The following is a 23,246-nucleotide window of genomic DNA, read 5'->3' on the forward strand; positions in this document are numbered from 1 at the left end:
TCCCCTGAGACCCCCACATCCTCCCTAGCCTCTACTAACTGATATTTCCCTTAAGCTGTCCATCCTCCTGCCTCAGCCTCCCTGTGCTGGGGCTGTAGGTGCGAGCAACCATGACTGACTTTGCTAATCTCTCCATGTGCACATCAGCCCAGCAAGCGCTCGGCCAAGTTAGCACCTGGGAGTTGTTATTCTGCCCCCTAAAGCAAAGCCTGTAGTAGGGAGGGGGCTTGAAATAACCACACAGAAACTTTAATAATTAAATCACTGCTTGGTCTATTAGCTCTAGCTTCTTATTGGCTAGCTTTTACATCTTAATTTAACCCATTTCCATTATTTTACATTTTACCATGAGGCTCGTGACCTACCAGCTAGGTTTCCACATCTCTGTCTCCAATGGTGAGTCCATGGCTTCTCCTGACTCTGCCTCCTTTCTCCCAGCATTCAGTTTAGTTTTCCCCACCTAGCTCTGTCCTACCCTATCACAGGCCCCCAAACAGCTTCATTATTAACCAATGGTAGTCACAGCATTCAGAGGGGAATCCCACATCCAAAGCCTGTGTAGCTCTGAGGCTAAGAGAACAGGCGGTGCCCCAGCCTCCCTGAGTTCACTGCTTACCTAAGACTGCCATCTGGGGTGGTTTCCCTGAACACCCCAGACTCTCCACTTCAGGATCTGAAGGACAGCAATTACCTAACAGGATCCAGGTGGGGATTAATGCAATCAGTGAGGGTCTGTCGTGGGACAAGTGCTGGGGTCACATCTGTAGGCAAAACCAAGTCCCTGCCCCCATGATGTTTAACGAGGAAGGCAGACACTAATCCCATAAATATTTAATATAACAGATGGCGGTAAGTGTGATGGACTAGATAAGGCACTGGAGGGCAGATAGAATGTCAGTGTAGCAGGAGTTGTTTTGCTTAAAGATGGTCAAGGAAGGCCTCTCTTGAGAAGATGGTGGCCAGGACAGGGAAGATGAGCAGCACACACATGCAATCCAGGCCCCTGGAAGGCAATATGAGTTACAGGCTCTATAGTGAGGCTCTGTCTCAAAAACGAAGACAGCAAACCCACATAGCCGGTTACTGCAGGGCCTCCTGCCTGTGGTCCTCGTGCTTGAGAGGCTGAGGCAGGGAGATTATCATGAGTTCAAGATCAACTTGAGCTACGTAGTTAGTTCCAGGACATCCTGGCCACACCAGGGGCTCCATGCCAGCCTGGACTACAGAATGACACACTGTCTAAAAAACTCAACCAAGCCAAACCAAAAGTGACTGTCTAAACCAAAATAAAGGGTTGAGAATATGGGTCAGCAGTTTAGAGCACTTGCTGCTCTTGCAGGGGATCCAGGTTCTGTTACTAGCACTTACATTGGGTGGATTATAGTAGCCTGTAACTGCAGTTCCAGAGTATCTGATGCCCCCTTCTGGCCACTGTGGGCACTGCACACACATGGTGCACATACAGATAGGCAGGTACACATACATACACACACTAAGATTTTAAATAGATGGGTGGTGATGGAATATTAGTGAGAAGGCCTAAGGATCACAGTAAGGGTGACAGGAATAGGGTGACCATTTCCTGATGTGGGGAAAGCAGTTTATCTAAAATGCATAGCATGGGCTGGAATGGGATCCACTTGGTAGCTTGCCTACCATACTTGAAATTCTAGGTTTGATTCCCAGCACTGAATAAATCTGGGTGGGCAGGCAGGGTAGGTGGACTGAGAGCATCAAAGTTCAAGGTTGGCTACAGAGTGAACTTGAGGCTAGCCTTGGATATATGAGATCCTGCCTAAAACAAGATGGAATTTTAAAACATGATTAGATAAAACACAAAACGCTTAACATATATTTAAGTACAAGATAAGTGCTCAAAATATCACACATTTGATAAGTGTGAGGTGTATGCATTTAACCCCAGCACTTGGGAGGCAGAGGCAGTTGGATCTCTGTGAGTTTGAGGCCAGCCTGGTCTACATTAGAAGTTCCAGGCCAGACAGGGCTACGTAGTAAGACACTGTCTAAAAAAAAAAAAAGCCAGGTGGTGGTGCACACCTTTAATTCCAGCATTTAGGAGGCAAAGGCAGATGGAGTTCTGTGAGTTCTAGGGCAGCCTGGTCTACAGAGAGAGTTCCAGGACACTCAAGGCTACACAGAGAAACCCTGTCTCAAAACCAAACCAAATGATTACACAGTCTTTGTACTGACAGTTTTGTTTTTCTTGGCTGTCTAAATTTAGTCATCCAAGGTTTTGCAAATGAGGCGATTATTTAATAGTCTCTGAACCCACGAGGCCCCTGCTCAGCCCTGGATTTCTGGATTTCAGGGGTGAGCCACTACACCTAGCTTTGCCAGTTCTTAATCTGCAGTATAAGGACCCTGGCGGGGGTCTCCAGACATACTGCGTAGTCACTTTCCACCTTGACATTGCCTGTTAAACCGGGAATGCATTTTGAAATGTATTTTTTTTTATTTATTTGAGCAAGGTCCTATTGTGTAACCCTAGCTAGCCTGAAGCTTGCTTTATAGACTAGGCTAGCCCAGAACTCCTCTGGTAGAGCAGGCTGCCTTGATCTCAGAGATCTGCCTGCCTCTGCCTCCCGAGCAACTGGGGTTTAAAGAATGTAACACTACACTTTGAGAATATTTTACTTTATTTATATGAGTGTTTCCCGAGTTGTGTACGGAGGCCAGAAGAGAGTATTTGATTCCATCTGCATCTTCCACATAGCTGCTGGTATTAAAGGTGTGCACCACCACACCTGACAACCGGTTTTTCTTCTTTAACTTTTATCTTTAAGAAGGCTTTTAGACAAATATAAGAAAGAAGATGAAAGGAGGAATTAAAAAGTTGTATAGACACTAGGCGTTGATGGTGCACACCATTAATCCCAGCAGTCGGAGGCAGAGGTAGGCAGATCTCTGTGAGCTCAAGGCCAGCCTGCCTGGTCTAGAACGCGAGTTCTAGGATAGCCAAAGTTATCAAAGTTACCCTATCAAAGTTGTCAAAAAAAAAAAAAAGATTATATAGACAAAATCTAACAGATGTCGGTGGAATCTGAGAACGAGAATGACAAGCAACGACCAGAGGTCAAACGTTGAGGATATGGAGTTGATATTAGAGTCCAGATTTTCGGGCACCAATTCCAGGGTTCAGGATTCCTAGTTACAGGAGCTGTCCACTGACTTGTTAAAACATGGATTCATACGTTCATTCATTAAATTGTATTAAGCACCTGCTAGGCACGAGTGCCTAGGCACGATTCCAGGAAAATAACTCTGAGAATGCAACGCTGGCAAAACCTAAGCATCACGGACTTTACACTCTGCATAGGGCGTTACAGAAGACCGTGATAACTGTCTTTAGGAGTGAGAGAGACAATGACGACGGTGTCGGGTGCCTTGGGAAAGGATGAAAAGACAGCGAGGAAAGAAAATGGTGTTTCCGACAATACATAAAGCCGCACGAGTTCCGCAGGAGCTCTATTCAGCGAACACGTCCACCCAGGAGCAGACATGAGGGAGGCGGGGCGCAGATGCAGCACGCATGCGCTCTCCCACTCCGGCCGCCCGGAGGATCTGATCAGGAAGCCGGAGTGCGCAGGACGGCAGATGTGCGCAGGTACCGCAGTTCCTGGCCGGCGTCGGGAAGGCGTTGCCCAATGGAGACTTCGTTTGCCGACTCTGTCCCACCCCTTTCGCCCTTTCCCTACTTCCGCTTCCGGCGCGCCGGTGTAGTTCCAAGATGGTGTCGTCGGTGTGCGGGTCTCGGGTGTCGGGGCTGCTGGGCCGGGCCCTCCCACGGGTGGGGCGGCCCATGTCGAGTGGCGCCCACGGCGAGGAGGGTTCAGGTACAGGGGCTCGGGTGGGAGTGGGGCCTCCGCGGCTCTCGGGCGACGTGGCGGGGCCGTGACCTTGGCGGGAGGCCTTGCGGGAGGGAGAGGCCGAGGCTGACGTTGTGGCCCCGCCGCAGCTCGCATGTGGAAGGCCCTCACCTACTTCGTGGCGCTGCCCGGGGTGGGAGTGAGCATGCTCAACGTCTTCCTGAAGTCGCAGCACGGAGAGCACGAGAGACCCGAGTTCGTCGCCTATCCTCATCTCCGCATCAGGACCAAGGTACGCACGCCCTGCGCCTTTGCCGCCCACTCCCCAGCTCTTGGGGTTCTGGGATCTTGGCTACCAGTCTGTCTGCGCAAACAGGACGTTTTATTCTTGTTTTGCTTAAGGGAAGCCAGCTGTGGGTCACGTCTCAGTTTTCTTAAAGGTCACACAGTAAATGCCTCTAGGTTTTCATTTTCCCCGATTTATGGCATCTCTCATCTTCTGGTGCAGTTTAGAAGCAGCCTTTTCTTGCATGAAAGCGTGGAGGTTTGAGGTGGCCATTTATAATAAAGTGGCAAGCGCTGAAGGGGATTGGAGATTGGGCGTTTGGCATGCCGGGTGATGCTAGGTGCTTCGCGACCCGACTGCCGGTTTGTCTCTCACAGTGCCTGTCATTATCTTGGCTGTTCGTATAGACAGTTCAGTAATCTGCCCTCCGTCACTTGATGTAACAAGGGTGTCGTCTTTGTTCCCTAAGAACCGTGTCACCTTATTCACATGGGACTAGCCTCTCAGAAACTGATTCTAGAGTTGGATTTTAGAACCTGAGCCTCGATCCCACTCTCGCACAGCCTCAGCACTGGGAGGCAGAGCAGGTGGATCTCTTGAGTTCGAGGCCAGTCTGATCTACCTCGTGAGCTCAGGGCAGCCAGAGCTATTTAGTGAGACTTTGGTGGGGGCGGGAGATCTGACAGCATCCTGCCTTGGCCTCTGCCACTAGATGGCAGTACTACCCCCTCTCCGTATCCTGCCCCCTTGAGCCGGGGTGGTAGCTCAGTCTGTAATCCCGTCCGTGGGAGGTGTCGGCTCATGACCATTCTCTGCTACATTGTAAAGTGAGATTAGTTTGGGCTAACTAGGACTGTTTCAAAAAACCAAAATATTGTGAGCCACTGACCTAGAGCAATGCTTTTCAGACATAGTGGGAAGGGGCTGGAGAGATGACTCGGTAATTAAAAGTGGCTTTAATCCCAGCACTTGGGAAGCAGAAGTAGGTAGAGCTCTGGTCTACAAGCAACTTCCAGGACAGCTAGGGCCACATGAGAGACCTTGTCTCAAAAAAAAAAAAAAAAATTATGATAGGTAGAATCATGCATGCTGATAATCACAGCACTCAGGCAGGAGGATCATGGTACTTTTTTTGGCCAGTCTGTTCTTATAGAGTTCCAGGTTGGGTACATAAGGAAACCCTGGGTTTTTGTTTACTTGTTTGTTTGAAGTTGGTGCTCCAAGGATGGCTCAGCAGGTAAAGGCTATCAAGCTTGAGCACACAAGTTCAGTCCTGGGACCCACTCTGTAGAAGGCGAGATCTACGCCTGCAAGTTGCCTTCTGACAATGGCCTTCATACACAAAACAAATAAGTTGGTTTTTAAAAGAAAGTAGTAGGTTAGCTGGATGTGGTGGTGCACACCTTTAATCCCAGCACTCAGAAGGCAGAGGCAGACGGAGCTCTGTGAGGTCGAGGCCAGCCTGGTCTACAAAAGAGAGTTCCAGGACAGCTAGGGCTGTTAAACAGAGAAACTGTCTCAAAAAAAGAAAAAGAAAAAAAGATTTATTTTATTTTAAATTATGTGTGAGTGCATGTGGCGGCCCAGGGAAGCCAGAGAGTGCTTCAGATCCCCTGGGACTAGAGCACAGACAGTTATTAGCTGCCTAACATGGGTGCTAGGAACCAAGCTTGGGCGCTGTAAAAGCGTAGCACAGTACATGCTGCTGAGCCGTCTCTCCTTCGCCGAGTAGCTGTCTTGAGCTTGCTTTTCTTACCATCTACTTCAGGGGCCTCCCTCCCACTTTGTTCTAGTGTGTATCCTGTAAATAGTGGGAATCAGTGTACAAACCAGCCATAATAGCAAAAACAGCACCTATAGATAGAACATAGTGGAAATGGGTGACTACGTAATACGTAGCATGAAGAACAATATCTAGAGAAGAATTGGATAACTAGTAATAGTTGTGGGGTAGTTGAGGGCTGGAGAGTTGGCTCAGGTTAAGAGCAGTGGCTGCTCTTCAGAGGTCCTGAGCCCAGTTCCCAGCGACCACACAACAGCTCACAACCATCTGTATTCTGATTCTCTCTTCTGTGTGCATGAAGACAGAGCATTCATACATAAATAAATAAAGTTTAAGGGGGAAAAGCTATGGGAAATTGAAACTATGCCAGTAAAGGGCAGATTTTCATTTTGATTTTATGTATCCTCTGTTTTGTGGCCGAGTTATTTATAAGCATTTTCTGGAATTATCTAATTGACGTCTTCACTCCACAGCCCTTCCCCTGGGGAGATGGTAATCATACCCTCTTCCACAACCCTCATGTGAACCCACTTCCGACTGGCTATGAAGATGAGTAAAGAGAACCTGGACCTTCCCCCAGGCAGCAAGGGACCACAGCACTGGTTTGGACCATTACTTTGTGGACCATGAAAGCGCATGGGGCGCTAAGCTCATCCTTCCTTGTATCCTACAGTGACCATTACACTGATCTTCCATCCCTTTGCTTATAAGAGGAGATGGCCTAAATAAATAACTTAAAGTTACCTTGTTCATGAGCTGAATGTTGCAGCCTTGGTTTATTTCCAGAAGTCGGCACTGCTCAGATCTGGTTTAGCCCACTGAATACTGTTTAAAATTCCTGTGCTTAGGATGGGTAAAGTCGAGCACAGAGCAGCTACCTATTGGGATGGGCTCTGCGACAGACACTGACGATCAATAGAATGGCTGCTGCTTACCACCTATAACAGGTGCCTGTGACAACTTAAAAGACTGTGTGGGCTAAATAGCACCTTCCAGGTCAGCTCAGGCTGTACAGCCCAATAAAGTGCTTGTGCTTATGCAAGCTCTCCTGGGTCTTAGTGCCCTCCTGTTCAGTCTACCAAAGGAGTCAAGTTCCTACCTTCGGGTAAAGATTCTTTTCTCAGTCAGGCATGGTGGCACACACACCTTTAATCCCAGCATTCAGGAGACAGAGGCAGGTGGATTTCTCTGAGTTCCAAGACAGCCTGGTCTACAGAATGAGTTCCAGGACAGCTACACAGAGAACCCTGTCTGGGGGGGTGGGGGGGTGGGGAAAGACAAAACAGCAGTAACAGTAGTTACAAAATGACTCTGACATAGCCATTAACTGCCTGTCAAAAGTGAAGACCTTTAAAACAACTGGAGTCATAGCTGGAGAAGATGAAGTCAGGTAGGGTGGATAATCTGTTAGTTTAAGATGCTCCTGTTAGGTTGTGGTATAAAGCAAGGAAGCTATCAGCTGCCCTTTTTAAGGCAGGGTCTTGTTATGTTGCCTAGGCAGTCTTGAACTCCTAGGCTTTCTAGCCTTTCCATCATGAGTAGCTAGATTAAGGTGTGCACCACCATGCTGTTATTTCAAGAATTCTGGCCCTTGTCTGTCCTGGAACTCGCTCTGCTGACCAAGCTGGCCCCACACTTGCCGACATCCACCTGTCTCTGCCTCTTGAGTGCTGGGATTAAAGGTGTGTCACCACCTGGCTATCTCAAATATTCTTTGATTCTTTTTGATTTTTAGAGACAAGGTTTCTCCATAATTTTTGGTTCCTGTCCACCGCCTTTAATCCCAGCACTCGGGAGGCAGAGGCAGGCAGATCTCCGTGAGTTCAAGGCCAGCCTGGTCTACAAGAGCTAGTTCCGGGACAGGCATCAAAACTACAGAGAAACCCTGTCTCGAAAAACACACACACACACACACACACACAAAAAAAAGTTAAGGAATTTGAATGTCCTTCTCACCTAAGATGAAAATGATGACCATCACACCCCTCCAAAAAAATAACAAGAAAGATTCTAAAAGGCCATGGTAGTGCATGCTTATAACTTCTAGGACTTCAGGAAGAGGAGTTTGATGCCAAAGGACTGCCATAGCCCAAAGCTATAGCCCTAAGCTGCAGTCCAAGACTCGTCTTAAGAGGAAAAACTAAACAAGAACTAGTGAGACGGTTCAGCAGTAGAGGTCTCGCCAAATCTGACGACTGAGTTCCATCCCAGGACCCACGCACTGGGAGGACGGAACTGACTCCTATATTGGCCTACATCCACATGCATACATGAGTCAACTATAAAACAATGCTGCCCCAGTGTGGTTGTTGGAAGAGAATGGCCCATGGACTCATATGCTTAAATCCTTGGTCCCCAGTTGGTTGAAACTGTTAGGAAAGGGACGGGGGCATGGTCTTGGGGAGTGTGTCACTGGGAACAGGCAGGCTCTGAGGTTTCAAAAAACCACTCCATTCCCAGTTAGCTTTCTACCTTCTGCCTGTGGATCGGGATCTAAGTTCTCGGTTTCTACTCCAGCTTCATGCCTGCCTGTCTGCTGCCATGCTTCCTGACATGACGATCATGGACTTAAATTGTCTGGAACTAGGGCTGGAGAAATGGCTCAGAGGTTAAGAGCATTGGCTGTTCTTCCAGCGGTCCTGAGTTCAATTCCCAGGACACATAGTGGCTCACATACAACCATCTGTAATAAGCTCTGGTGCCCTCTTCTGGCATGCAGCAGATCACTATATACATAATAAATAAATCTTTTTTTTTTTAAATATTTATTTATTATACAATATTCTGTCTGTGTGTATGTCTGCAGGCCAGAAGAGGGCGCCAGACATCATTACAGATGGCTGTGAGCCACCATGTGGTTGCCGGGAATTGAACTCAGGACCTTTGGAAGAGCAGGCAATGCTCTTAACCACTGAGCCATCTCTCCAGCCCCATAAATAAATCTTATAAGTCAAAAATCCCTCTGGTACTGAGTCACATAAAAACATGACATCTCTTCACAGCAGTAGAAAGGTAGCCAGCCCAGGCACCAGTGTGGTGGTCCACACCTGTAATCCCTATGCTGGGAGGTTGAGGCAGGAAGATCATGAGTTCATCTACTTGGCAAGTTTGAAACCAGCCTGGGCTACAGGAAACCTTGCCTCAAAGAAACAAAAGGGGTGTGTGTATGCTAGAGAGTGGTTAAGAGTGTTTGTTGTTCTTGCAAAGGACCTGGGTTTAATTCTCAGCACACACATAATGGTTCACAACCAATAAGCACATACATGCATGTGAAACCAAGTATTCATTCACACAGAAAATGAATAGGGGGGCAAAATAAAAAAAAAAATGGTCTGTGGGTGTAGCTCAGTTGATAAATACTTGCATGCATGAAGTCTTGGGTTTGACTAAATCCCAGTATGTGGGAGATAGAGGCAGGAGGCTCAGGAGTTCAAGGTCATACCCAATTATCCACTGAATTCAAGGCCAGCCTGGACTGTGTGAACCACGCACCAAGGAAGAAACAAAAGGCTCAGCTGGTTAAGGCAAGACATGGCCTGAGCTGGATTCCCAGGACCCACATGGTAGAGAGAACTGACTATCCATGCACACTTGCACACACAAAATGCAATAGAAATACAGGAAAAAATGTCTTTTAAAAGGTTTGTAAATCAGAGCCGGGCCTTGGTGGCACACACCTTTAATCCCAGCACTTGGGAGGCAGAGGCAGGTGGATCTCTGAGTTCGAGGCCAGCCTGGTCTACAAGAGCTAGTTCCAGGCCGGGCGGTGGTGGCGCACGCCTTTAATCCCAGCACTTGGGAGGCAGAGGCAGGTGGATCTCTGTGAGTTCGAGACCAGCCTGGTCTACAGGCTAGTTCCAGGACAGGCTCCAAAACCACAGAGAAACCCTGTCTCGAAAAACAAACAAACAAACAAACAAACAAAAAAAAAAAAAAAAAAAAGCTAGTTCCAGGACAGGCTCTAAAGCTACAGAGAAAGCCTGTCTTGGAAAAAAAAAAAAAAAGTTTGTAAATCAGAGCTGGAGAGATGGCTCAGGTTAAGAGCACTGGCTACTCTGGAGGACCCAGGTTCAGTAAAGCAAAGGACACTGTCACTAAGACAGAAAGGCAACCCACTGACTGGGGGAAGATCTTCACCAACCCCGCAACTGACAAAGGTCTGATAACCAAAATATATAAAGAACTCAAGAAATTAGATCGTAAAAGGTTAATCAATCCAATTATAAAATGGGGCACTGAGCTGAACAGAGACTTTTCAACAGAAGAAGTTCAAATGGCCAAAAGACACTTAAGATCGTGCTCAACTTCCTTAGCAATCAGGGAAATGCAAATCAAGACAACATTAAGATACCATCTTACACCTGTCAGAATGGCTAAAATCAAAAACACCAATGATAGCCTCTGCTGGAGAGGTTGTGGAGATAGGGGCACTCTCATCCATTGCTGGTGGGAATGCAAACTTGTGCAACCACTTTGGAAAGCAGTGTGGCGGTTTCTCAGGAAAGTCGGGATCAACCTACCTCTCAACCCAGCAATACCACTATTGGGAATATACCCAAGAGATGCCCAAACATACAACAAAAGTATATGCTCAACTATGTTCATAGCAGCATTGTTTGTAATAGCCAGAACCTGGAAACAACCTAGATGGAAGAATGGATGAAGAAAGTATGGAATATATACATATTAGAGTACTACTCAGCAGTAAAAAAACAATGACTTCTTGAATTTTGCATACAAATGGACGGAAATAGAAAACACTATCCTGAGTGAGGTAAGCCAGACCCAAAAAGAGGAACATGGGATGTACTCACTCATATTTGGTTTCTAGCCATAAATAAAGGACATTGAGACTATAATTCGTGATTCTGGAGAAGCTAAATAAGAAGGTGAACCCAAAGAAAAACATATAAGCATCCTCCTGAATATTAACCTTCATCAGGTGATGAAAGAAGACAGAGACAGAGACCAACATTGGAGCACTGGACTGAAGTCTCACGATCCAAAGGAGGAGCAGAAGGAGACTGAGCACGAGCAAGGAACTCAGGACCGCAAGGGGTGCACCCACACACTGAGGCAAAAGTTCTATCGGGAACTCACCAAGGCCAGCTGGCCGGGGTCTGAAAAAGCATGGGACAAAACCGGTCTCGCTGAACATAACGGACAATGAGGACTACTGAGAACTGAAGAACAATGGCAATGGGTTCTTGATCCTATTGCACGTAATGGCTTTGTGGGAGCCCAGGTAGTTTGGATGCTCACCTTAATAGACCTGGATGGAGGTGGGTGGTCCTTGGACCTCCCACAGGGCAGAGAAACCTGCTTGCTCTTTGGGCTGAGGAGGGAGGAAGACTTGATTGGGGGAGGGGGAGGGAATGGGAGGTGGTGGCGGGGAAGAGGCAGAAATCTTTAATAATTAAATAAATTAAAAAAAAAAAAAAAGAGCTAGTTCCAGGACAGGCTCCAAAGCTACAGAGAAAGCCTGTCTTGAAAAAAAAAAAAAGTTTGTAAATCAGAGCTGGAGAGATGGCTCAGGTTAAGAGCACTGGCTACTCTGGAGGACCCAGGTTCAATTCCCAGCACCCACATGGCAGCTCACAACTGTTCCAGGGGATCTGACACCCTTACACAGACATAAATGAAAGCAAAACACCAATGTTTATAAAACAAAATAAATAATATTTAAAAAAATTTTAAATTTGGATGTGGTGGAATACACTTGAAATTCCAGCACTCAAGAGGTAGAGGAAGGAGGAGGATTATCAAGTTTGAGGCCAGCCTGGAATACATGAGACTGCCCTCCCCCCAAAAAAATCTGTTTTCTTTGCCATCGACTGGCTGCACTGAGTCCTTACAGCACTGTTGTGCAGTTTGAGTTTAGACTACATGTACTAATCTTCAGCCTCCTTGTTTCCCTCATACAGGCCTCAAAAATCTCCTCTGATCTTTTACATCCATATCTTTCTAAAAATGTAAATGTAAAATGTCTGAAATGGCACTAGGGTCGGTCAAATTAAAGTGAAGTAATAATTAGTAACACAAAACAGATGTCAGCCCTCTAAATCAGCTTTCATTCTGTCCTTAGGGATATACTAAATTCTAAATTTAGGGAAGTGTGAGGACTACATGACATTGTTTTGGAACCACAATACATACTAATTTTTTTTTTTTTTTTGCTTTTTCGAGACAGGGTTTCTCTGTGGTTTTGGAGCCTGTCCTGGAACTAGCTCTTGTAGACCAGGCTGGTCTCGAACTCACAGAGATCCGCCTGCCTCTGCCTCCCACGTGCTGGGATTAAAGGCGTGCGCCACCACCGCCCGGCAATACATACTAATTTAAAGAAGTTATTTATATAAGGTGGGTATTACAGTGCATATGTGTAATCTCAGCAAGCTGAAGACAGGCAAGAGGCCGGGCTGAACATCAGATTCCTGACCCACGTGCTGCATCAGCCACGTAGGCTTAAACAAATCAAGTTAAGAAGCAGAGCTTGCCCTCTGCAAAATAATGAGATACATGGGGCAACAGGGCGGTAAGTGTTCTAAAAAGTACACAGTTTCAGGGGCAACGAGTTAAATCTGAATTTTAGAATTTATTCCATTTTCATGATTACAGACTTAGGGCACGGTAGGCAAACAAGTAAGCACCTTTCCCCACTTAGCCAGATGCCTTTTATATGATGTGCGGACTGACATTAATTCATGGAGCTGAAAGTTGGCCATAGCAAAGCTGCGATGTAGGTGATTCTTCCACAGCCACTCCAGGTGCCAGAGCTATGAGCGGCACTGTGAGCTCCAAAGTGATGTTTACGTCATTTCTGAAGCTTTCACTTGTTGTTCCAACACCTCGTTAAGGCAGGAGCTGAGTAAAGCTGTCTCCTACTTCGCTAACCCAGGCCGCCAGCAGCAGGGACTGAAGCTGTTGTGTCTGGATCCCTTTCAGAGCAGTAGCTCCCGAGAGGGAAAGGCGGTCCTGACCAACTGTGCTCAGGAACAGTGACTCCCGGGTAGTCCTTCTGCAGCAAAGCTGTCGGGGAACCTTGATCGTGACCAGTTTATCATTATTTACATTCAAGATTAGTTAAAGCTGATTCCAAACCATGTATTGTAACCAAAACCCCAAGAAGCTGTTTCATTGTAGCACGGAGATCCTGCAAGATGCCAGCAAAAGTGAGACTGTCTCAAAGCAAAAGTGAGAGCTGCTCTTTAAGAAGTGAGAGGAGAATACTAAGAAGAAACAAAATCTCCTCTTAAACTCCTCGAATCCCATGGCTGGCTTCACTGCCTTAGCTGACAAAATCCAGAGGCCTCTCAATCTACCGACATCTTCCAAGTGACAGGCAGGTCAAGAGGAGTTTTCAGGCTTTTCTTTGCCATGGCCCATGAACTCCAGTCCTTCTATAGGAATCTCTTTCTCCTTTATTGCTTTCTGATAGAAAAAGAAAATGAATTAGAGAAGTCTATGAAAGCTTGAAGTCAATGTTTTGTAGCTGCAGTGTAATGGCACCAAAGTGAACCAGAAAGACTTGAAACGGGGGCTGGAGAGATGGCTCAGAGGTTAAGAGTACTGCCTGCTCTTCCAGAGGTCCTGAGTTCAATTCCCAGCAACCACATGGTGGCTCACAACCATCTGTAATGAGATCTGGTGCCCTCTTCTGGCCAGCAAGCATACAGACAGAACACTGTATACATAATAAATAAATAAATCTTGTGAAACCCACATTTAAGGGGCACTCTTCTCTTTCAGACATGGTGTCAGTGTGTAGCTCTGGCTAGCCCCGGATTCACACTCCTGGGGAAAGGTGTGGACCACCACACCCAGTAATCTCAACGAAGTACCAATGTAAAGAGGGTAGGGCCTGTGTGGTCTGCACACCTGCTCTTGGGGGGCAGAGGCAGGAAGTGCCACTGCTCTGTCTCAGCGACAGTGTTCAAATCTATTCCAGTACCAGCAGGCATGTGACTCTGAGTCACCCTCACTGACTGAGAATCAGCTAAAAATCGTTCCTGAAATTGGGAGGATGTTTTAGGTTAGGTTAGTGAAAGTGCTCCTACTGGTCTGGAATCAAACCTTACCAGCTGCAACTGGGAACTGGTAGAGAAAAATAGGGCAACAAAGAGATCATAACAAAACAATGCAACCGGCTGGGCGGTGGTGGCGCACGCCTTTAATCCCAGCACTTGGGAGGCAGAGGCAGGTGAATCTCTGTGAGTTCGAGACCAGCCTGGTCTACAGAGCTAGTTCCAGGACAGGCTCCAAAGCCACAGAGAAACCCTGTCTCGAAAAACCAAAAAAAAAAAAAAAAAAAAAAAAAAAAAAGACAATCAAAACAATGCAACCGTCTAGAAAACAGTAAACATCATTCACTTATAAAAACAATGAAATATTGCGCCCCCAACAAAATAAATCAAAGTCACCAGACGCTAGTACATTTGAACCAGTTACTACTTCTGTGTGCTAGTTTTCCATCTGTAAGACAGAGATAATGGAAGGTCTTGCGGCCAAGCCTGGGAACCCGAACTCGATCCCCAGAGCCTTTATAAATGTGGAAGGAGAAAACTGACTCCGGTAAGTTGTCCTTACCCTGATCGCGCACGCAGACACACACATTTTTAAGATACAGATAACTACGGCTACTTCGCAAGTTTAGAATGAGCACCAAATAAATGAACCAGAAGATGCTACTGTACTCCGTAGAAAGCAAAGCACCGCAAAACATCCCCGTGTGTCAAATGGAGAGACACCCAGGCAACGTCGGTGGGATGGCTGCAGCAGCGTCTGCGGCGAGACTCACCTGGACACACTGTTGGTAGCGTTTGAAGAGGTCGGTGCACGGGTCCCCGGAGCCGTCCCCTTTGAGGAACTTCTCGGCAAACCAGCGATTGAAACATTGGTCGTATTCGCGCTTCATATCAGTACAAGCCTCTCCGACGCTGTTCATGGCGATGGCGGCGGCTGCGACGGCGACCGCGGCGCACTCTAATGTCGTCAGTATCGTGCGCGTCGCTCCGCCTCTCGTCACTACGGCCGTCGAGAAGCAAAGAAATGTGGGCACGGGCGGTGTGGGTACGTTTTCGGGCTGCGCCGGATCGGGGCCGAGGCTTTGCTTCCAAAGCGGGCCCACAGGGAAAGGTCCAGGCGGCGGGGCAGGGGACCGGCACTCCATCCCTCGCCCCGCAGGGCAGTGGCCGCGTGTCCGCCGAGAAAATAGAGCATCTGGAGCGTCTGGCGCTGGTAAACTTCGGCAGCCGCGAGGCGGTGGCCCGGTTGGAGAAAGCCGTCGCCTTCGCTGAGCAGCTGCACGCCGTGGACACCGACGGGGTGGAGCCCCTGGAGTCAGTACTGGAGAACAGGTAAACTCCCGTTTGCGGCCTAGAGGTCTTCCAGGGAACCCAGGGCACCTTCCAGGCTGTTTCAGGTCCTTTCAGTGTCCTTTGCATGATTGGGAATTTGCCCAGTCACCGTAAGGACGTTTTCTCCCTTCCCCTAGTTCATTATGAATCATGTTATTCCCGGTTAGAATCCTCTAGCCTTCCTAGTCTCGGTGTAAATAGAAACAAAATCCGAGCTGCTTGTTAGACATCGTCTTCGAATCCCTGCTCCTTGGAGCCCCTGCTTATTCACTCGGATGTACTGTTCCCTCACTACCCTCCAGCTTGTTTTGGCTTCCATAACTTTTTCTCAGCAAGCTAAGCTCATTCCCGCTAAAGTGTTTGCACTTGTCGACCTGCTTATCAGATTAAATATCTGAAATAATTAAATACTATTATATATTTTGGAGACCTTCTCCAGTCAGTTTATATACTAATATGGCATATCCAAATAACATATAAGCTGTGTCATCTATATTTGAAACAAGAGTCTGGCTATACAGGCACGGGCTAGCTTTAAACCCAAGGTTGGCTGCCTCCTTAGTACTACTGTCTGTAGGTCTGTATCACCGCACCCAGCATGTTTCATTATTTCCTTCTTTTGAGACAGGGTTTCATATAAACCAGGCAAGCTAAGGATGACCTTGAATTACTGATCCTTGTCAGACCTCCATCTTCCAAGTGCTGGGATTATAGGTTGTTGAGCAACCATCATGCTTACATATCCCAAGCTGGCTTTAAACTTGCGGCAGTCATTGCCCAGTTTCTCAAATTCTGGGCTTATAGGTGTGAGTTAGTTACCATTTTTGGCTTGAAAGTGTTTGGGGGTTTTTTGTTGGTGGTGGGTTTGTTTTTTGTTTTTTTTTTTTTTTTTTTTGGTTTTTCGAGACAGGGTTTCTCTGTGGCTTTGGAGCCTGTCCTGGAACTAGCTCTGTAGACCAGGCTGGTCTCGAACTCACAGAGATCCGCCTGCCTCTGCCTCCCGAGTGCTGGTGGTTTTTTTACTAATCTGTGTGTGTGAATGTTTGGGCTTCTTGTACGCTGTACGCCACATATCTGGTGCAGAACAGGGCGTGGGAGTCACTGGAACTAGAGTTACAGGTGATTGTAAGCCACCATGTGGGTATTGGGAATCAAATCTGGCTGACCTGGAAGACTGACCAGTGCTAACCACTGGGGCCATTTTTCTAGTCCCCTTAGTGACAACAGAGAGCCAAATCTGGAACCATGACCTTTATGTGAAGTGCTTCTGCAAAATTTGAACCTTGTTAGTCTCCCGTTCTTCTTACCTTCCAGTCTTTGGTTGCTTCAGGTCTTTGATCTGAAGCTCAGGTCCATTTGCCTAGTGCTACCCAGCACTTCACAACAGAAGTCGCTTTCCATTCCAAGTCCTTCAGATGTGCCACTGCTTCTAAGGAAACCAAAAGAAAGTGTCTTCATGGCCCGTTTCTCCAAGCCAGCACTGTCATGTTCTTTCCGCTTCTTGAGTTCTCTCTTCCTGTTACTTTTCCCTCAGTTCTCAGCTCTTGCTTTAACTGGCTCTTTATCTCACCTGCTTTTCTCCTACTTATTTTCCTTTCTTCTTAAGCTGTCAACCGCCATTAAATGCCCGTTCCTTGGTAGTAATTCTTTACGGTTCTAGGATATTCAAAGGACTTATTAGTCACAATATATCTACTTGAATCTCATTTCTCTGCTTAGATCGGTGGTTCTCAACCTTACTAATGCCGCGACCCTGTAATACAGTTCCTCATGTTGTGGTGACCCCCCCCAACCATAACATTTTCATTACTATTTTTTGTAACTGCAGTTTTGCTGCATAAACATCTGATATGCGACCTGTAGGGGCTGTGGCCCACAGGTTGAGAGCCACTGGCCTAGCTGCTGCTGAAAGACACTGGTAATAGAAGTGGATGTCTTGGAGCATTAAAACTCACTCATCTTCTAGACTCCTGGTGCAGGAAGACAGGTGCGGTAGATACGTAGTAAACAGTTGGCCTGAAACTGGTCATGGTGACTTACATCCATAATTGTAGGGTTTGGGATGCTCAGGCAGGGCTAACACAAGTTTGAGTTCAGCCTGTGATATTGAAGGAGACCCTGCTTCTAAAAAACAAACAGAGGCCAAGAGTTGGCTTAGCAGTTAAGAATATCTGCTGCTGCTCCTGCAAAGGACCCAAGCTGAGTGCCAGCACCCATGCCAGGTGGCTTATAGCCACACATAACTCCAGCTCCAAGGCCTCCGAAGGCACTGGCACTCACATACACAGACCCCTCACATATGCATAATTAAAAATATTTTTTAAAAACTTCTAAACAAATAAATAATGCCCCCAAAGCCAGTAAGAATGAAGTCCTTGGTTGATTCCTCACCACTACCAAAATCAAACAAAATCAAACTTTTCCTCAAAGTCATCCAGGCCTGTTTAGTGTTTCAAATTCTGGAGCTGCTTAAGATGCGGGCCCACTGCTGCCATGTCCGTCCGTGTCGCAGCACGTGTGGAGGGGAGTTGGTTTCTTCCATTTGGGTCCATGGGGTCAAAGAGCACTTTTACCTGAGCCGTTTTCACTACCCCCTACCTTTTTTTTTTTGTTTGTTTGGGTTTTTTTTTGTTGTTGTTGTTGTTTGTTTTTCTGAGACAGGGTTTCTCTGTGTAGTCCTGGCCATCCTGGAACTCGCTCCGTAGACCAGGCTGGCCTCAAACTCAGAGATCCGCTTGTCTCTGTCTCCCAGGTGCTGGAATTAAAGGAGTGTGCCGTCACTGCCACCACCAGGTGTCCTTTAGTTAAGAGTGTTAATTGTTCATGCAGAGGACCTGAGTTCAGTTTGCAGCACTCAAACCAGGCAGCTGAAAACTGCATCTAACTCCAGGGATCCGATGCTTCTGGTTTTCACGGGCACCTGTACTCGTGTGCACACACACACACATACATAATAAAATAAACCTTTACATTACATTTGCTGTTTCCAGCAATTTTACAAAGTCTTCTTTACTTCTGTAAAGGAAGGAAGCTAAAACAGAGATAAGTACCTCATGGCATTGAGACTTAGGATCTACTGTGTTCTTAGCCAGTCTCCAACAGAGTCCTAGCCCAGAAAGACCAGTGACTGCCTTTCAATGGTACAGTTGCAATGTGTTTTTTTTCCCTACCTTCTGTGCTAGATATTGAATTTAGGGCCTCACACATACAAAGCTGTCATTATACCACTGACATACAGCCCCACCACCCATTTTTTTTTCCTAAAAAACAAATCCCAGCACTCGGGAAGCAGAGGCAGGCAGATCTCTGAGTTATGTAGATTTACTCACTGTGTAGACCAGGCTACTCTACACAGCAATTTCCAGGACAGCTAAGACTACACAGAGAAACTGTCAAAAAACCACACAAGCCAGGTGGTGGTCACACACACCTGTGATTCCAGCACTCGGGAGGCAGGGGCAGGAGTTCAAGGCCAGCCTGGTCTACAGAGCAAGTTCCAGGTCTGCCAGGGCTGTTATTTACAGAAACCCTGTCTCAAAAAAATAAAAAAATAAAATAAAAAATAAATAACCAAAATAGAGTTAGCTGGTATGGTGTCCCATGCTTTTATTTCCAGCACTCAGGAGGCTAGTGTAGGAAGATCTCTGCGAATCTGAGGCCAGCCTAATCTACTTAATCAGTTCCGGCTAGCCAGGACTGCGAACAAAGACAAAGGCCATGGAAGTGCAACCTTCACTTTTTGAAAAGAAACTAAGGTCTTGGAAGATTATTCCATTTTAAGGCCACAGTTAACATAATACTTTGGGCTTCTGGGGTGAGGTGGGTATTATAGTAACACATTCATTCAGGAGGCAGAGGCAGAAGGATGAAGAGTTTTGAGGCCAGCCTAGAATACATAGTGTGGGAAAACCACAATCAGCTAGACAAGTGTGGATCCTCGAGCCATTTCCAACCCTCCATTCTCTTAACGTGAATGACAATGTCTCGTTTTATGTTGGTGCTTCTCCTAGGGTTAACTCCTCTTTGCCAGTGATTTCAGATTCCTTTTTATTGTTATGAGACAGGGTTTCTCAGGTAGCTGTCCTGAACGTGCTCTGTAGACTAGGCTGACCTTGAACTCAGAGGTCTACCAGCCTCACTTCCCAGGTTAAGGTATTAGAGACTCCCTCATTTTTAATGAGTATCTAGAAGCAGGCTGGCTCTTGTCAGGCACTTTGAACTCAGTGTGAAACTGCTTGATTGTATCGCTGTTTAGTTTCACTGGTTTGTAATGCAGATATTTGAATTTTTTTGAGACAGAATCTTAGTGTGTAGCCCTGGCTGACCTTAGACTTAGTACGTAGACTGGCCTCGAACTCACACCTGTGCCTGCCCCCTGAATGCTGTAATTAAAGCAATGTATGTGTGAGTATAGATGTACTGATCAGAGTACAAGTGGAGGACAGAGGACAACCTATGGGAGTCCAGGAGTCCATTCTCTTTCCAGCTAGGTGGCAAGTGCTTTGACCCACTAAGCAGTGTGCATACTTTAGAGGCACTATATACACATATTTTAGAGAAGCCACTATGTCTAGAGAACAAGAGATTCATGTGATATATCTTAGAGACAAAGCCTGTGCAGGCACTAGCCTTAAACTACTTAAGTACAAAGATTATTGGCATGTACCACCCAATGTGACTGTTCAGTGCATCTTACTTAGTGACAGGCATCTCCGAAGGTGGCTGTAGTTTAAAAAAAAAAAAAAAAAACAGCATTCACCTCAGGGGTACTACTAACTTACTGCCCGTCTGAATCAGCTGTGTTCTCTTGTATGGGATTCATGCTGCATCTGGTGAGTCTCTGGCAGTGACATCATTGATTCTTGAGTACATGCTTCTCACTGGAGCAGGGTTTGGGACATTTGTTAGTCTTTGATGTATTTTGCTTGTTTTAAAATATTTTGTGTGTGTGCCTGAATATGCACACGTGTGCAGTGCATCAGAATTCCCTGGAACTGGAGTTGTAAGTGGTTTTGAGTCACCATGTAGGTGCTAGGAACCAAACATGAGTCCTCTGGTAGAGTAGCCAGTGCATCTAACCACCGAGACATATCTCCAGCCCAGATTTAATACAATTGTATCATAATTGCCCATTTATTTACTTCGCCAAAATTAGTCTACTCATATTAATTATCCAAGAAGATTTGCTACTCAAACCAGGGAATAATTACAGTCCTTAGTAACCGGGAGGACCTACAAACTTGAGGTAGCACCCCTACTGGGGATGGTAATTACAGCAAAGGCTGTTTTGCTCCCCTGTACCCTCCTTATTGATCCTATCTCTCTGTGCTCAAGAAGCCTCAATTCCCTCAAAATGTACGTCCGACCTTTGGGTTTTGCAGGTGTCTGTACCTGAGACCTGACACTGCAGCGGAAGGCAGCTGTGCTGAGGAACTCCTCCAGAACTCCAGGCACGTTGTGGAGGAGTACTTTGTGGCCCCCCCAGGTATGTGTTCCCAGGGCAGTCAGCAGTGGTTCAGACATGCTCACTGAAGATGATAAACACTATCTGGATACAAAAGGATAAACTGCACACAAGTGGTGCCGTGATGACAGTAGCCCAGGAGTCATACCCACCTTTTGGGGCCAGTCAGTGAAAGTGAACGTGCAGTACAGGAAGGACTAAGGGTGTGTGTGTGTGTGTGTGGCAGACCGCATATCTCCCTGGGCCTGGGCCCTGTCTTCAGGAACAGCTGGCATTCCCTGGTGCTCTGGTGACAGAGGAACCTGAACTGATTTGCTTGGAAAACTTTTTGTCTGATACTTCCTCAACTTGTATTGGTAACCATTTCAAATAAGAAAAACTAACATGTCACATAGGCCAGCTGAAACATACCTATATATAGCTTATGTATCTCAGCCGTGGTTTGTAATTCCTGATGTAGCAACTGCATTTCCAACTTCACTATACACACTTAAAATGGAAGCTTGGGCAGCATGACCTTTTGTCTCCTATGTTGAATTTTCAGCCTCCACAGCAGACACAAACACCAGGCAGCTAAAAGTTAAAGCTCTGGCTAACAAAACTAACATATTTATGAGTTCAATTTTTCTTTTGTTTTTTTGAGACAGGGTTTCTCTATATAACAGCTCTGACTGTCCTGGAACTCGCTTTGTAGACCAGGCTAGTCTTGAACTCACAGAAATCCACCTGCCTCTGCCTAAATGCTGGGATTAAAGGTGTGCACCCCTGCCTGTGGATTAAACTCTTAACTGCCATATTTGCTTCAGCTAGCTAAAGAGAAAAGACTTTTATATACTTCATCAGATAGATCTATGATCATATCACACAGATAGAACCTTGCTCCAGACTTGGATTCTAGGCAAAGGTTCATTCTTAGTCTTCCATTTCTACCTAATATATGTGCCTGGTTATATACAGCTTGCCTCTATGTACTGGAAGGTGTGGGTTTGGCTTCACTTTGAACTGTTAGTGATACTTGAGAGCTGGGGAAAAGGATGGCATTAATACCTACTTCCATTGTTTCATGAAAACCAAGTGACCATTAGTTTAGGAGGGCCAGCTGAATAGCAGGTTCAACTATAATATTCTTTCTTGTTTTCAAACAGGTAATATTCCTTTGCCAGACATGGTAAACAGGATCCCTTCTCCCACAGCAGAGTAGCTATTCTGGGGAAGGGGAACCCTTATCAAGATGGTGGACTCACAGGGTGGTCATTTGCTACTGTGAATACTTGTGTAAACCGGACATTTACGATTTCTTGGTAACTGTTCTGAGGACAGAACTGGAAAATAGCCAGCTAATTGAGCACCACAAGCCTGCTTCCAAGGAAGTGGATCAAGTACTCACAGGCCTGTTCCATATGGAAAACATCTTCCTTCATCTCCCAAAAAACACTATCAAAATGTATGTATGTGAATTTTTCTGTTTATACTTAGGAGATAGATTACCCGTGACCACGTGACAAAAGTTATTTTTAGTTGCTTTTCCACTGACTTGAGCAGCCAACCATCTTCATGTGTTCCTTAGCACTTTATTCCTACCAGAAGACTCGTTTTATAGAAATGTTTGAGTAGTGTCAAAGTAAACTACAGCCTGGAAACTCCTAATTTAGAACCATCTTCCTTTCTCAGAAAGTGGCAACACCCCTTCCCACATTGTCTATGAACACCTGACCCCCCACCCCACGCTGTGTCTATGAACACCTGACCCCCACCCCAAGCTGTGTCTATGAGCACCTGACCCCCCCCCCTCCCCACACACAGTGCCTGTGAACACCAGCCAAACAGTTCCTTTCTGAAGAAAGAACTTGTTAAAAATAGCCTTGGGCTTGTTTTCATTCTTCCTCTTCTCTTATCTGCAATGTTCTCACACACAGACGCACACACCTTTTGTGTTGTTGTTCAGATAGGGTGGCTTCCTCTCTCAAGTACAGGGATTAGAGGCGTGAACCACCTCAGTGAACCTCTTTTACAGGCAGTTTCATTTACAATGTCAGCTCTAATCCCAGCACTCGGGAGGCAGAGGCAGGCGGATCTCTGTGAGTTCGAGACCAGCCTGGTCTGCAGAGCTAGTTCCAGGACAGGCTCCAAAGCCACAGAGAAACTCTGTCTCGAAAAAACCAAAAAAAAAAAAAAAAAAAACTCCGAATCTGGGTTAGAGATGGCTCAGTGGTTAAGAGAACTTAACCAGTGTGGTGGCGCATGTCTTTAAATCCAGCACTTGAGAGGCAGAGGCAGGTGGATCTCTCTGAGTTTGAGGTCAGCCTGATCTACAGAGTGAGATCCAGAACAGCCAAGGTTACACAAATTAAAAAACAAAAACCGGAGCCCTCCCTAGTCTCCTGTCTGACTGGTGTCAACTCAGGGTGACCCAACAACCTCCTGTGACTCCAGTTCTAGGGGTCTATAATGCCTTTGCGGCCTCAGTGAGCATGAACACACATGTAGTGTACACATAAATATCAATCTTAAAAAAATACAGAATCTGCCTTTG

General features: G+C 46.3%; 3 protein-coding genes across 3 annotated transcripts; 2 read left to right on the forward strand and 1 right to left on the reverse strand.

The window, feature by feature from the left end:
* Positions 1 to 3,696: 3,696 nt before the first annotated feature.
* LOC130870932 (cytochrome c oxidase subunit 6A1, mitochondrial) lies at positions 3,697 to 6,657 on the forward strand. Its single transcript, XM_057763904.1, has 3 exons — positions 3,697 to 3,854; positions 3,977 to 4,119; positions 6,370 to 6,657. Exons 1-3 carry the CDS (start codon positions 3,749 to 3,751, stop codon positions 6,451 to 6,453), a joined length of 333 nt encoding a protein of 110 aa, XP_057619887.1. The 5' UTR covers positions 3,697 to 3,748; the 3' UTR covers positions 6,454 to 6,657.
* A 5,800-nt stretch (positions 6,658 to 12,457) lies between these two features.
* Triap1 (TP53 regulated inhibitor of apoptosis 1) lies at positions 12,458 to 14,884 on the reverse strand. Its single transcript, XM_057763901.1, has 2 exons — positions 14,691 to 14,884; positions 12,458 to 13,324 (listed from the first exon to the last, which is right to left on the reverse strand). The coding sequence occupies exons 1-2, from the start codon at positions 14,835 to 14,837 to the stop codon at positions 13,241 to 13,243; spliced, it is 231 nt and encodes a 76-aa protein (XP_057619884.1). The 5' UTR covers positions 14,838 to 14,884; the 3' UTR covers positions 12,458 to 13,240.
* Positions 14,885 to 14,904: 20 nt separating this feature from the next.
* On the forward strand, positions 14,905 to 22,726 carry Gatc (glutamyl-tRNA amidotransferase subunit C). Its single transcript, XM_057763897.1, has 3 exons — positions 14,905 to 15,249; positions 20,631 to 20,734; positions 21,859 to 22,726. The coding sequence occupies exons 1-3, from the start codon at positions 14,942 to 14,944 to the stop codon at positions 21,912 to 21,914; spliced, it is 468 nt and encodes a 155-aa protein (XP_057619880.1). The 5' UTR covers positions 14,905 to 14,941; the 3' UTR covers positions 21,915 to 22,726.
* Positions 22,727 to 23,246: the final 520 nt, after the last annotated feature.

Source organism: Chionomys nivalis, chromosome 3, assembly GCF_950005125.1.
Source record: "Chionomys nivalis chromosome 3, mChiNiv1.1, whole genome shotgun sequence".
Taxonomy (NCBI): Eukaryota; Metazoa; Chordata; class Mammalia; order Rodentia; family Cricetidae; genus Chionomys; species Chionomys nivalis.